The sequence below is a fragment of the Etheostoma cragini genome, chromosome 15, assembly GCF_013103735.1.
Source record: "Etheostoma cragini isolate CJK2018 chromosome 15, CSU_Ecrag_1.0, whole genome shotgun sequence".
Classification (NCBI taxonomy): Eukaryota; Metazoa; Chordata; class Actinopteri; order Perciformes; family Percidae; genus Etheostoma; species Etheostoma cragini.
The window spans coordinates 24,593,544-24,608,617 of record NC_048421.1 but is presented as its reverse complement, the minus strand read 5'-3'; the positions used below and the strand labels follow the sequence as shown (position 1 = coordinate 24,608,617).

Here is a 15,074-nt window from a genome sequence, read left to right as displayed (position 1 = left end):
CCCCCCCCCTGCATGAGATCAGATATAATGCAGCTTTAAGGAGTCAAGAAACTACATTTCCCACTCAGGAAGCTAAACCAAATCTGTTTCTCTGTGTTTTTGTCAGGACATCACTCGTTCTCTTCCTTTTCACTGTATCTCTCTGGACAGGATGGAAGAGAACAGCGCCATAGACCAGGACCTGCAGGTAACACCATGTCCTCATAGCAACAAGCTTCTGGGTTTGGATCCAGGTTGTTCCGGGCCTTTCTGTGTGGAGTTTTATGTTGTATGTTCTTCCTATATTTGCGTGGGGTTCCCCCCCCACCATCAAAAACATGTACTAGGTTCTCCAGTCAGTGCCCTGGCTCTGATCTGGACTTGGTCTTCGGGTGCTGTGATTGGCTGTCCACTGCTCCCTTAAGGGATGGGTTAAATGCAGAGAAGGAATTTTGCTCCGTGTTTGTCAGTTCAGTTTATTCTTTGTCCCAAAAAAGCAATTTATATGCAGAAGAAATACATCACATGAGAACATACAACACAAACCACACAACAATTTACACAACACATACAGCCGCTTCAGCCCGAGTTTAACAATGAATGGTTGCTAATGAAAGTTAAAAGAATAACTACAAAAACTGAAACAATTGATAATAATAATAATAATAATAATAATAATAATAATAATGAAGACAAAGAAATGAATATCACTGTTATAAGCTCGGGCTAACCCCTTCTCTTAGCTGAGTTGAGTGCCTGAATAGAAGGAAGATTAAGTCTACTGATCTTCACCCACCGTGCTGCTGGCCTCATTCACCTGTACCTTGACAGTGCACTCAGTCTGTCCCTCTTTCTGTCCCTCTGTCTGTCTGTCTCCTTTTTTTCTCAGGGTTACCTGATGCAACGTATCCACAGCAGTGCGGAGATCCAAAGCAATGTATCGCTGGGCAACGGTCGCCTTGACAACACGGCGCTGGCCAAGCTGATCGGCCACCTGAAGAGCCTGAGCAGGGGCTCGTACCTCTACCTGAAGCTGACCCTGGACCTGATAGAGGGAGGATACCTCGTCCTGAAGAGTTCCAGCTTCAAGGTGAAGGGGGGGGGGGAGGAGCATAGACTGTATAATGCAGTCAATGGCAAGGAGGGAAGAAAGAACAGGTGGAGGTAAAATGAAAAAATGATGTTTGAAGTTTGTCAAATATGAAAGATAATGACTTGGACAATTGTTCTGGAAGCACAAGTCTAATTTAAGGCTCTCACAAATAAATTGTGAGAAAATGTGTTATTTCTGGTTTAAAGAAGTCCTGTGACCTGTGTTTGTCAGACAGATTCAGACTGGCTCAGTGAGATGTGCATGTGTGTCATTTAGTCACACAAAGAAATTAATGAGATGTTAAGGCACAGTGTATATTTAAAAAAAGAAAGAAAAAAAGAAGAGCTTTAACATCACAATATTGAGTCCTATGAGCTTCAAGTGTAATCAAATTCAAGCCAGTTTTTTTCTTTTTTTTCCACTTTATTATTGCCTTGTTTCTTAGGTAGACATAGTCAGTATTCATTCTGAAATACAGTATACAGGAAGACTGTGTGTGTGTGTGTGTGTGTGTAGGTGGTCCCTGTGAGTCTAGCAGAAGTCTACTTGCTGCAGCTCAACATGCGGTTTCCCACCCAGTCATCGTTCCAGAGAGTTCTTCCACTGCTCAGCGTGACTGTGGCGTCGCTGCACCCACTGACCGACCAGCAGGTACACACCGTCACTGTGTCAGTGTGTGTGTGTGTGTGTGTGTGTGTGTGTGTGTGTGTGTGTGTGTGTGTGTGTGTGTGTGTGTGTGTGTGTGTGTGTGTGTCAAATTTGATACTGGTCATGTGAACACAATATTCTGTTTGGATATTCCAAATAAGGCATTTTTCCGATTATAGCATTTTGTTATTATGACGTGGGATTTAGGGTTCTTCAGGTTTTAGAAGCATTCTTTGGGCATACTGTATATACAGCACACTCAGAATCTGCATCTCAGTGGGGGTTCTGCCATGTGTTTATGGCTCCCGCCCAGCTCTGTGTGTTGCAATGGTTGTTGTACACAAGCCAAGCAGCCAGCAGTGTGCAGAGCTGCGCTAGAGATGCAGGGCCAAAGGACGAGGAGACACACAGCTACTTTCCAACTTTATCACTTGGACATCAACAGGTTTTTGAATATGCACAAACATCGTGACCCCAACCTTTCCGAGGAGGCGCTTGAGGGAATGAAAGAGGGACGCTGTCTTTACACAGTCAAACTAGTCCACCTGTGGAAAACTTAGAAATTTTGCGCAGGAATTATTAGTGGAATATCCACTTTTGTCTGCAATAGCTCAGTTGGAATATCGTCTTCTTTGGGTAAAAGGACCAACACCGGAATAATATGTGTATGTAAATGTTAACACTTTGTTTCTCTCACTATGCCTCCAGAGACGGTACCTGGTCTAAAGTCGCTCTCTCACTCGCAACACACTCCCCACCCATACACACATGCCCTGCTGATCTCTTAAAAAGTAACGCTAGAAGGCTGCAGACCCCAGGCCACTTCCATGGGCTGCAGCTAAAGCTCTGCATAAAGCCCCCGCAGAAGCAGAAATCCCACGTGCGTCTTTTTAGCATATCTTTGACATAATGAAAATGGAATATGAATCCACTTGAAATCTTTTCCCCCTCCAGCTGTTTGAGGTGGTGAATGCGGGCACTCTGACTGGAGGAATGCTACACTGGGGGGAGTTCGTGCACCGTCTGGAGCAGCTCTCCTCTGTCCTAGTGCGGCGGAGCGACGGCAAAAGGATGCTGAACCATGCCTCGTTCAGGGAGTGGCTGATGTGGAGAGAGGAGGGTCAGGACGACAGGTTCCTCTGTGACCCCAGGTAGACTGACAGACAGTGAGAGAGGGACAGTGTGAAGACGACATGGAACCATGAAGAAAGAGAGAAGTTCTAAATAAGGTGTCTGTCTGTCTCCAGGAGCGGTCACACTCTCCTGGCCTTCTGGCTCTGCAGACAGGAAGGAAAGTTAAACCGACAGGAGACGCTGGAGCTGGGACACCACATCCTCAAGGCTCACATCTACAAGGTTGATGATACTAGATGATACAAGAGAATGATACTTAATTTGAATGCTAAAGCTATTTCTTTTTAAGACAGAGTTTCTTAGTTCTTTAATTCTAATGTACAAGGTGTACTAAAAACGGTTGGGGGGGGTGAGTGCCTGGAAACAAGCACTCCAGTTGAAGGTTTTCCAGTTGTCGTTGCTTGCAAGTTGTTGAGTTATTGTTATAGACATGTCCAAAGATATCTCCATCACGCGTCTAACTATTTGTTTCTGTTCTCGTCTCCAGGGTCTGAGTAAAAAGCTCGGGGTTTCCTCCTCAGTTCTGCAGGGGCTGTGGCTGTCCTACAGCACGGAGAACCTGAGCCCTGCTCTGTCATCACTGCGCAACCTCTACACCCCCAACATCAAGGTAACATTTTACACACACACACACACACACATGCATGTACATGCTGGAGCTAGGGCTGGGGGAAACACTCCATCCCCCATGACTGGATCAGGATTGGGTCTGCAACGATTTTTAATACTGATGGTTTCCCAAGGATCAATATTTTGTTTTTTAGTTTTTTTTACCAATGATTCAGCTTAATATAAATACTTTTATATTATAGGGTAACACTGACATTTTTGTTTTCACCATACTTATAATTTATGCCAATGATTCACCTGAGTAGCCTAGCTTCAGGCTAACGCTTCTTGTTGCTAATATTAGCTTAGGGCAGCTTACTAAAGTTTACACTTGATTTCCATCAACTGCGTAATCGGCCCCGCTGGGGGTCGGCCCCGCTGCATGTCGGCCCCGCCGCATGTCGGCCCCGCTGCATGTCTGCCCCGCTTTTTGTCGCTGCGTGACGGCCCCGCTGATTGTCGCTGCATGTCTGCCCCGCTGATTGTCGCTGCTTGTCTGCCCCGCTGATTGTTGCTGCGTGTCGGCCCCGCTGATTGTCGCTGCGTGTCGGCCCCGCTGATTGTCGCTGCATGTCGGCCCCGCTGATTGTTGCTGCGTGTCTGCCCCGCTGATTGTCGCTGCTTGTCTGCCCCGCTGATTGTTGCTGCGTGTCTGCCCCGCTGATTGTCGCTGCATGTCGGCCCCGCTGATTGTTGCTGCGTGTCGGCCCCGCTGATTGTCGGTGCATGTCGCTGCGTGTCGGCCCCGCTGATTGTCGGTGCATGTCGCTGCATGTCGGCCCCGCTGCGTGTGCCCGAGTCTAAATGACAAAATCTCTCAAAAATCCATTTTCACCATATGGGCCCTTTAACTAAAAAGTAATAATTAAAAAAATATATATATATTCTTTTAGAGACAACATACCATGAGACATTTTGGAAAAGTGATGTTTTCTAAGAAGAAAGCACATCATGGTAGTCAGTGGACTGACTCAGGCCTGGGCTCAGTCCTCCTCCCCGCTAAAAGTTAGGATTTGATGTGTTTGTGACGTAGGGTAACCAATGGGTGTCGTGTTTCTCCTTGAATGTTTATGCTGTTGAGGGGGGGGGGGCTGTTCATAATCACTGTATATTTTCTATGTGCAAAAGTATGGTGTTAAAAAAAGGGTGGGAAAATCAACTCAACTCCTGACTTTTTTGATAACAATTAAATTTGTGTTTAATAGACACATCGTTTAAAGAAGGAAAATAAAATCACAATATTCATTACTATCTAATCGCAGTTAAAAGCGAACCAGCACCCATAAATCGTTAATAAAGAATCGAATCGGGGAAAAAAGACATATCGTCCCAACCAAGGTTATAATCTAACAAAATAACAAAAACTAGATGGGAAAAACCGTATAAAAAGAGAAACAAGGCATTAGAAAACCAACGATAACTACAACTGTAATATCTGTGTAAAGGTTCTGACTGGGAACCCAGACATTCGGCCTTCCATGTCAAATTGAACACAACAACAGAGTCTAGCCTCATGGTGGTACCAAAGTCCGAAGAAAGCCGAGTCCTGTTGGATTAGGACTGTGTCAGAGAAAAGCAAGAGCCTCGCAGCGTAAGGTGGACAGATATTACAGGGACCATCCCACGGATTAGAAAGGAGCCTACATTAGAGAAACCAACACAAGGAGGCTAACCTAGCTTAGCTTAACAAGGTAAAGGAGAATGCCAAGCCCCCCCTCCCCAAAACAGAAGCTAACCCCAGTACAGGGCATGGATGTGTGGATACGCAGGGCCAGCAGCATGCCGGAGACCACAGCAGGACAGAGAACACTACAGGCTGCTTTCACCAGCGACCTGATGGCTGGGTAGGAAATACACGGGAACACCAAAGGGGGGGGACGGGGTTAATATAAGAAATTATACTAAAACTAATACAAACTTTGAAAACAAAAAGTCCAAACAAAAGTGAAAATAAAAACTAATGAAAAATGCAAAACTGTAAGAACCTTGGTCCCTAACTTGTAACTTGGCTTCCTACCTGTCCAGGTGAGCAGGTTGCTGATCATGGCCGGGGCCGACGTGGATTACCAAAGCGACGTCCTCAACAACGCGCCCCTGCTGTGTGTCCACGCCCGCCTGGGCCACAGTGACGCCGTGGCCCTGCTGCTCGACCTCGGAGCTCGGGTAAGACCGGTTCCTGTTCTCAGACCCTGGCTTTATGAAGCCTTTTGGAGACTGGACCAGTTTACCACAACCACGCTTGTGTGTCCTGTGTTGTTTATCTAGGTGGATGCTCGGTCACATGACGGCTTGACTGCGCTGGGATTCGCTGCCGCAGCTGGACAGCTGGACATCGTCGCCATGCTGAGTCAGCACTCGGCTAAGGTAGCTGTCCTCATGTCTGCCTGCGAGACGTTTACAGCCACTGTGCTGAATAAAAATAAAGAAGAAAAATAAAAGTATACTTTGTTGCCATCCAGTGGCCGTATGAAGAACAACACTGTCTCCGGAGCTCAGTGACAGCGGAGATACGAACTTTTCTTAGGAACACCTACTATGTCCATAAATTAATAACAGTACAAACAATACACTGTTCAAATATAGATAAACAGGTTTGCCTGCAAACCGTCAAACAAAAATAAAGTTACAGCCGGTTACAGTACAGTATCCGGTGAGCACCTTTAGTAGACTTTACAACATTCAGAATATTAATGAGTGGGCTCTTGGCGTCCTGAGAGTCTAAATAGGACTCGTTCATACTGTAGCTTGCTATGTTGGACGTGAGTTCAATCCAAGTGATGAAGGTGGGACTGATTTCAACGACTCTGCATCCTGTTGGCATGACCAGGCAGTACCAACAACCTAGAACATCTAGAACGTAGATGGTTAGGCTGAATACCCAACGTGCACAGAGCTGGGTTCTTAGTCACAAACACTTTGAACAACTCATTAACAGAATATATCATTCATCATTAACCTTGTCACAGTCCTATCCCAACATGTGTGCCCTTGTTTTCTTACGACAGAGCCAATATTTGAGCCTTTAGGTGCCAACACTGCTAAGCCATTGTTTCCCCAGTGTTTTTTCCCATCTCATATAAGAACCATCCCTTCCAGGTGCGTTGGCATCCCTGATAAGGTTAGAGATTGATGGAGCACCTTCTGTAAAGCTCACTTGTTGAAGAAGAATTGGAATTCCAGTTCTGAACACTGAGCAGATGTCTTGCCCTTAGCTGGGGATACGAATGATAATTTGCTAACCTAAAATGTGCATTAAATCTAATATGCCTGCATCAAGCAAACAGGTTATAACAACTACAAATAAAAGATAAATAAGAATATTCCAGTACAGGCAAGAAATCAATAAAAACTAAATTCTCAGCAAACACACAGTTCCATATTATTGTAAATGATTCAAGTTAGGATTCCTGTGTTCAAAAATACAGTATATATCAGAAGTGGCAGAGTTAACTACACGTGGGCACCACTCAATGTAAAGGGCGTGACTTGTTAACTTTATTGACACGTTTTTATTTCCATGACCATATTATTGCATGTCTCATAAAAGTCTTCACTCCCAGTTAGCAAGACATCCGGCTCTAAGAAAGTCATGGTGGTGGTCGTCATAGAAAACAGTGACGAGAACATTGAAAAAAGTAACAAAAAGTGGCAAAAACTAGGTTCCGGATCACAGTGTGTGAGATGCCAGATTTGGCCTGTGGGCCTTAGGTTTGACACCCCCGGAATCTATACACAGTATCTGGTGGTGGAATCTGACTAAAACCTTTACTCAAGAACTGTACTTCAGTACAGATGTTGAACTACTTGTACTTTACCACTTTCTACTTTTTAACTCCACTACAGTAATCTGACACTTTTAGATACTTTACAAACTCAGATTTTACAAATGTTTTTTATCAAATCTGATGTTTTATTAGAAATTAAACTAGCCAACAATATATGTAAATATGTATGCCTCTGTCTCCCCATGTGCTCAGGCGGGTCATGTGGACAGCTCGGGCCGGTGTGTGTTGGTGCACGCCGCCCAGCGGGGCCACCTCGAGGTGCTGCGCTTCCTGCTGAGGCGTGCAGACTGGAGCTGCACTTCCTGCTGCGGCCATAGGGGGGCCAGCAGGGTCCAGGCCCTGCAGCAAGCACTGATCGCAGCCGCCAGCATGGGCCACGCAGAGGTCAACAGCACACACACACACACACACACACACACACACACACAAACACGCACTCATACACACACACACACTCACACACGCACTCACAGACACACACACACACACACACACACACACACACACACGAACGCACTCACACACACACACCATCTAACACACTCACACACACACACACACACACTCATACAAATGGAAAGTAACAAACACATTTATTTTACTTCTGCACACCAACACACACTTTTACAATATTGTGTGTTAGTAAGTCATGACACACTTTTTCATGTGATGTGTTTGTAATATTTGTTATGGTGCTGTGTGTGTGTGTGTGTGTGTGTGTCTGTGTGTGTGTGTGTGTAGATGGTGTCATACCTCCTAGATCTTCCAGAGGAGGACGAGAACGAGGAGGAGAGACCGGAGATCAACACAGCTGACAGTCTGTGGGGGGAGACAGGTCTGTTTATAACAACTACACCACATACTTCAAACATACAGTACTGCAGGACAACTACTCCAGTACTACTAATAATAATAATTATCAAGTTGAGCAACCCACTCCACTTAATTCCACCCCATTGGCTCCCTTTATTTCCAGGACCTCAGTTTCACTGTGTTTTCTAAATATGTAAACACAAATATGATTTGCGTGTGGGGCTGAACGATTAACCGTTTTCAAATCGAGATTTGAAAGAATGCAATTAGCTAATCGTGAAGATCGCGATTAATCAACGGTGAATTATTTAGTTGAGTGTTTGTTGTATTGTAATATCTGTCCTGATTCTTCCCTCATGGTTGAGCCCTAGTTGTGTGTTCTTTTCCAAACTAAGCCACAGACTCACACCGTCCATCATCCCACACATCTCGCAAGCAGAGACCAATATTCAATGATTTTAGTAATTAATTATGTAATATGTTTTTCTGTATCTCTGTGTAGCTCTGACCGCCGCAGCAGGAAGCGGCCGGCTGTCTGTCTGCAGGCTGCTGCTGGATCAGGGCGCTGCCGTTAAGCAAGGCAACCGGCGGGGCGTGGCACCCCTCTTCAGTGCTGTGAGACATGGCCACTTACAGGTATGGTGGAATACACGGAAAACACACACACACATACACACACACAGGCCCTCATTTATCGACCTAACGTCTTAAAAATATCCTCAGTTCAAGACATCTCAGTTTAATTTGCAGTGACATGTGTAGTACTTGGCACCCTAAAAACTGGTTTTAGACTGTAGGAAGGATGCAGAATAGAAAGAGATCACTGATGGGGTCAACAGGGTCGCCGTATTAAATCAGACTTATAGTAAGATACAGGCTTATATTGCAATCTCCCCGTGCTGGACCCCCCAGCCCCCGCCCCCCGACCCTGTCTCCTGACGGGAGAGGGGCTGCTGGGTACCTCACCTTGTACATACTGAATATAGAGATGTACTCCTCCCTTTGCTGCATGTCGTTTCTCCTCTCTCTCCCCTTTCATGTCTTTGGCTGTCCCATACAAATAAAGGCGTAAATATCCCAAAAACATATCTTAAAAGAATATCCTTCCTCACATCACAGCTTGTGAGTTGTTGAGCGCCTGTCTCCGTTTGCATCTGTCCCTCAGGTGGTGGACCTCTTACTGAGTCACGGGGCGGAGGTAAACATGGTGGATCAGCAGGGTCGAACTGCTCTGATGACGGCAGCCTCAGAGGGACACATGACCACCGCCCAGCTGCTACTGGATCATGGTAAACCCCCCCCCCCCGTGTATTGAGCTGCTGTGTGTTTCTCTTAACGCACAGAAACTCAGAAAAGCATACAGTTTGGGAAAGTACTAGCAGAAGCTTAATGACTTACACAAAATTTACACAGTAACAGATTTAGACTTATGCACCCAGAACCCCCCCTCCCCTCCTATTGGACATTTTTTTAAGACTGTGAATTTCCCTAAATTCACCAAATGTTGGCGTAAGATAGTGCTTCTCTTGCATATTTAAACATTAAATTTCAGAAAACTTGGGGAAGTTTTATGGTGAGATCTATAAATTAATGATCTTTGTGTTAAGTCGACCACGAGTTAACTGTGATGCCAGTTTAAGTTATTCATAGATATAAAAGACATAGAAGAGATTTTAGTATACTGTTATGGAAAATGTCTGGGCCTCTACCTCTATATCTTCATAGGAGCATCTTTGGACCAGGCTGACAGGGAGGGGTTAACGCCGCTGAGCTGGGCGTGTCTGAAAGGCCAGCTCCCATTGGTCAGAGAGCTTGTGGAGCGAGGTGCAGCCACGAGTCACGCTGACCGCAGTGGACGGACCCCTCTGGATCTGGCTGCCTTCTGCGGAGACCCAGAAGTGGTGCGTAACCCAGATGAAGTTCTTGTAATCGACATATTTAAGAAATAGTGTGTCTGTCCCTGTCACAGTCTCACATCGCCAGACCTTCCTCCACAGCGCTGTGGAGCAGGGTCTGGCTAGTCCACACAGCATTCTGGGATGGGAAGAAAAGGTGCTCTGCTTTAGTGTTTTTTTTTCTTCTTTTAAACCAATCCCAATTGTCTTGGGCGGGGCTAAGCGCCGGACGGAGCCATGGTGCCTCTGCTAAATAGTCTGGAAGGAAAAATGAAAAAAACTCAGATTGGACAGATAGTCTAGCTAACTGTCTGGATTTACCCTGCTGAGATCTGAGGACCAGGTAACCATAGTCCTCAGATTGGACAGATAGTCTAGCTAGCTGTCTGGATTTACCCTGCAGAGATCTGAGGAACAGATAACCATAGTCCTCAGATTGGACAGATAGTCTAGCTAGCTGTCTGGATTTACCCTGCTGAGATCTGAGTACCAGGTAACCATAGTCCTTAGATTGGACAGATAGTCTAGCTAGCTGTCTGGATTTACCCTGCGGAGATCTGAGGACCAGATAACCAGAGTCCTCAGATTGGACAGATAGTCTAGCTAGCTGTCTGGATTTACCCTGCAGAGACCTGAGGACCAGGTAACCATAGTCCTCAGATTGGGCGGACATCGGGCTAAAAAGAGTGAAATCCAGCAAAATTTCGGACAGCAATGCTGGAAGTGGAACGTCATGGATATAGACTAGTCTCTGCCTTACCTGTCCTGCAGACTCTGGACCTTTATCACTTCAGGAGGCAGTGTTTAGCCATGTCCGTAGAGATGTTCCGATGCCGATACCCTCATCGGACAAAACTCCAGTTCTGCCTAAAATGCCGGCATCGGGATGTACTGGAGTTTATGATAAAATATAAAATATAGTGTTAAAGTGTTAGAATAGGTATTATGAAGCAAGAAAATGCTACTGGAACAGTACTAAACAGTATTAGTAAAATAATTCTTAATAAATACTGAAAGTATTAGTATTTATTAGGAACATTCGCGAGGAAAGCTGGTCATAAAACTCCTTCCCTTTTTAGAAATAAGCCAATAAAACATGGTAAATGTTTCTGTGTTAGGTGCAGCACCTGGTGGATCACGGGGCGTCGGTGGAGCATGTGGACTGCAGCGGGATGCGTCCTCTGGATCGGGCAGTCGGCTGCAGAAACACATCGGCAGTCATCGCTCTGCTCAAAAAGGGTGCCAAGATAGGTGGGACATTACAGGACTGTTACACCAGGGTTACAGAGAGAGCTCTAGTCCCAAAGAGACCTTCACACCGACGTATGACAACAGGACACGGGGTGCCGAGGTATCAGCTGACTGCTGGTCAGTGTGGCTGTTGCAAAGGGGATGAAAGATTTCTTGTAGGGCCAGTGGTATGGATGGAGGAGGGGGGAGGGGTCCTCCGTTAACTTTGGCTTTCGTGATCACTGAGCAGCTGTACAGCTCAGAAAGGGGGGGGGGGGGGGGGGGGGGGGGGGGGGTGTCTTGCTTTGTGTTGGATGTTGAGTTGGTCACACCAGGAAGAGATATTTAAATTGAGAAGGAGTCACTGAGGGAGCAGTAGACCAAAGTTAACACGTGCTTGCTGATCTGACAGGTTGTGAGTTTTCTGGGCAGGTGGAGACGTTGTTGTGCTTTTATACTGTAAGTTGTGTCTGTGTGTTGTGTGAAGGACAGGGAGGTATCTTTTTTTATGGGCCCAGGTACCTGAATACCTGCACTTGTTCCATAATCCTGGTTGATTTAACCCCATTAAAAGACACCTGTTTGTGTCGGTCTGTCCAGCTGTAAACCTTTAGTCCACAGGGTCAGTGTTGGTCAACCCGAAGATCAGAGAGGTCATGTAAAAGTGTGTCAGTGCTCACGGTGTTGAAAGGTGAGGAAAGGTCCATGAATAAGTTGAGTCCAGGTTTTTGGTGACAGTGTCCTGTAGGCAAACTGGACCCCTTCCAGGTGGGTGTTGTGCTGCCCCCTTCAAAACGGCTAATGAAGATGTTCAATTTCTCCGTAAGAGTTGGGCCTGGGCAGCCGGCCCCTGCAGGGTCGGGTGTTGTGCCCATCATGATCAAGCCTTTCCATGCTTCCCTCGCATTCCCAAAAATTCACTTCTGCTCCACTTTGTTCTAAGCCAACTTGGCCTCTGCATTCTGGTGGGGATTGGGACATGTTGCTCTTAATTTGGCAGATAGGTGGTGACATCGCAGTCGCCCAGAATAAACACTGGTTTGAACCATATAGTTAAATGACAGTGATTAGTTAATTTAGTCTAAAGGACGCAGTCAGTGTGTAGTGTTTGCAGCACACAGTCTCCTTCACTGTGGTGATTGTTGTTGGTGACAGCCATGCAAAGCCCCCCCCCCCCCCCCCCCCCCCCCCCCCCCCCCCCCCGTTGACTTCTCTGTCAAAGTGAATGATGTTAAAAACAATCCAGGTGAAAGTTTGTATCCTCAGTAAGCCATGTCTCGGTAAAGCAAAAGAGACTGGTCTGCCAATAATCCAGGTGGTATCTGATAGACTTGTTCCGTAGTGATCTGACGTTTGATAGGGTTAGGGAAAGTAAAGGGTAGCGGGCTGCCTCTCCTCCTAAATCTGTCCCGTATCCCTCCTCTGGAGCCTCTATTCCTTCATATCCACTGTGGTATGAAGTGGTATGCTATTTGCTTAGCGGGATCCGTCAGCCCCCAGCTGCTGGCTCAGTCCACTAGGTAGTGGCGCCTACATAGGGCCTTGGATTGGCGATCATTAGCCAAAGATAGGTCACATAAAGAGCTGTTTCTACTCAACATCCCGACGAAACAGACCGTGAAAGATGACAGACAGTACAATGGTAAAACACGCAAACGCCATTCCCATGATTCTTTTTTTAATAAGCCATTAAGACAGGAGATGACAGCGAGAGAGGGTTTGACATGCACAAAATGTCCCCATCTGGAGTCATAAGCAGGGATGTTGCAGCCATTCTCTAAACTATTGCTATAGCACCACCTAAGAGGTGAAATACATTATGTTGTGTATGTTTACTAGAAGTTTAAATATTACTGCCTGCTGGTGGTAGCTTCATATTTACCATGCAAACATGAGCGTGGAATCATCTCACTTTCAGAAAGAAAGCAAATAAGTTTTTTATTCCCAAAATGTTGAACTGTTCCTTTAAGGATTGGATTTGAAAAAGAGTCAAGATGGTTAAACATGTGTAAAGAGAAAAGGGCTCATGCGGATTTTGTGGAAGCAAGGAATCCATCTTTGCTTTTGTGCCTCAAGAGTTTGGAGCCAGGTGTTTCATACATGGCCACAATGCTGCCATTTCTCACAGTGAGCACACATAGTCATCTTCTTTTAACGTGTGTGTGTGTGTGTGTGTGTGTGTGTGTGTGTAGGACCAGCGACCTGGGCCATGGCTACATCTAAACCTGACATCTTGATGGTTCTGCTCAGTAAATTGATCCAAGAGGGAGACCGACTGTACAAGGTAAGGCACGCCAGCGCAGGCAAATGTAATCTCACACACACACACACACACACACACACACACACACACACACACACCCACCTCTAGGACTGGAATCCAATGTTGTTGAATTTTTAAATGTAATTAAGAAAAACATTTACTTTTTTGGTTGCTCAATACTTAACTTTGATAAATGCAACATCTTTCCAAAAGTCAAAGAGTCATCGCTTAAATAATCCTGATTGCAATATGGACTAAATTATAGTGGTAGTGGGATTTTTTTAATATAATTAAACAGCCCTACATTCAACCACTATTGTGTCTGTGGGGTGTGTGTGTGTGTGTGTAGCAAGGTAATGTGAGGGAAGCCGCTCACTCCTATCAGTCAGCTCTACAGAAGTTTCCAGGGGACGAGCTGAAGACGTTCAGACATCTCATCGTGTGTGTGCTGCTCAACCTGTCTCGCTGCCACCGCAAGATGAATGTGAGTCTCTCTCTCCCTCTCCCCGACACACACACACACACACACACACACACACACACACACACACACACACACACACACACACACACACACACACACACACACACACACACACACACACACACACACACACACACACACACACACACACACACACACACACACACACACACACACACACACACACACACACCAAAATCGTAAGACTTCTAATTTAAATGTTTTTCGTTTTATTTCTAAATGAGTCTCCTCTTTCACAATCTTCTGTCTAGGACATGACAACATTAGGGAAATAGGCGATCTGCGATAATGTTGTTGATAATTGCAGTAACTATATGACTTCCCAAACGGATAATAAAGTGTACCCAGTTCTGCATTTCTGCTCATTTCAGTATTCTGCTAAAATGCAATAAATTGCTTGTTGAATTTAAACCAAATAAAGGAAAGTCATTTCCAACATTTTTTTGTTTGGTGACTTTAACATATGATATGGTTTACATGACCAGGTGTTAACTATGGAAAAAGTTACTGAAAGGCAGCACAAAAGAAATAAGGCCAGTTACATTTTAAAGTGCAGTTCACTACTGATATTTTCTTTTTCATATTAACAGAAAAAATCTCTTGAATGTCTCTTGAATTTCGCGGTCCTTCTTCTGTCCTTTATCTTGCCGTACCATCATTCCATTTTTTTATTTGCTTGCAGGATTTTGGCGTTGCCGAGGAGTTTGCCACCAAGGCACTAGAGCTGAAAGCTAAATCCTACGAAGGCTTTTATGCCCGAGCCCGCGCCAAGCGGGGACGCAGGTAACAATATATCACATCATAAAACCGTCATATGGACACGTGGTTGAATAGAACCAACTATACCTAACCATATCATGAGCTCCTTTCTTCATCTGAAGTCTCTTTTATATACAGCAGACATTGGTGGTCCCCTAATACTGTATCTTAAGTCTCTTTTATATACAGCAGACCTTAGTGGTCCCCTAATACTGTATCTAAAGTCTCTTTATGTAGACCTTAGTGGTCCCCTAATACTGTATCTGAAGTCTCTTTATGTAGACCTTATGGCGGTTTTCCACTGCGTGGTATCTACTCGACTCGCCTCGGGTCTACTCGCTTTTTTTGGTTTTCCATTACG

At 45.3% G+C, this 15,074-nt stretch overlaps 1 protein-coding gene across 1 annotated transcript in view; it reads left to right on the top strand.

Annotated features, from left to right (window-relative positions):
• tanc2a (tetratricopeptide repeat, ankyrin repeat and coiled-coil containing 2a) overlaps positions 1-15,074 on the top strand; it is a 37,866-nt gene that overhangs the window by 18,429 nt on the left and 4,363 nt on the right. The window contains exons 10-26 of the mRNA XM_034894503.1: positions 107-187; positions 869-1,069; positions 1,589-1,723; positions 2,675-2,871; positions 2,968-3,076; positions 3,342-3,464; positions 5,489-5,626; positions 5,729-5,827; positions 7,441-7,632; positions 7,990-8,083; positions 8,564-8,697; positions 9,227-9,350; positions 9,787-9,962; positions 11,075-11,207; positions 13,379-13,470; positions 13,799-13,933; positions 14,637-14,737. Coding sequence (XP_034750394.1) covers positions 107-187; positions 869-1,069; positions 1,589-1,723; positions 2,675-2,871; positions 2,968-3,076; positions 3,342-3,464; positions 5,489-5,626; positions 5,729-5,827; positions 7,441-7,632; positions 7,990-8,083; positions 8,564-8,697; positions 9,227-9,350; positions 9,787-9,962; positions 11,075-11,207; positions 13,379-13,470; positions 13,799-13,933; positions 14,637-14,737 — 2,264 coding nt within the window. The remainder of the gene's footprint in view (positions 1-106; positions 188-868; positions 1,070-1,588; positions 1,724-2,674; positions 2,872-2,967; positions 3,077-3,341; positions 3,465-5,488; positions 5,627-5,728; positions 5,828-7,440; positions 7,633-7,989; positions 8,084-8,563; positions 8,698-9,226; positions 9,351-9,786; positions 9,963-11,074; positions 11,208-13,378; positions 13,471-13,798; positions 13,934-14,636; positions 14,738-15,074) is intronic.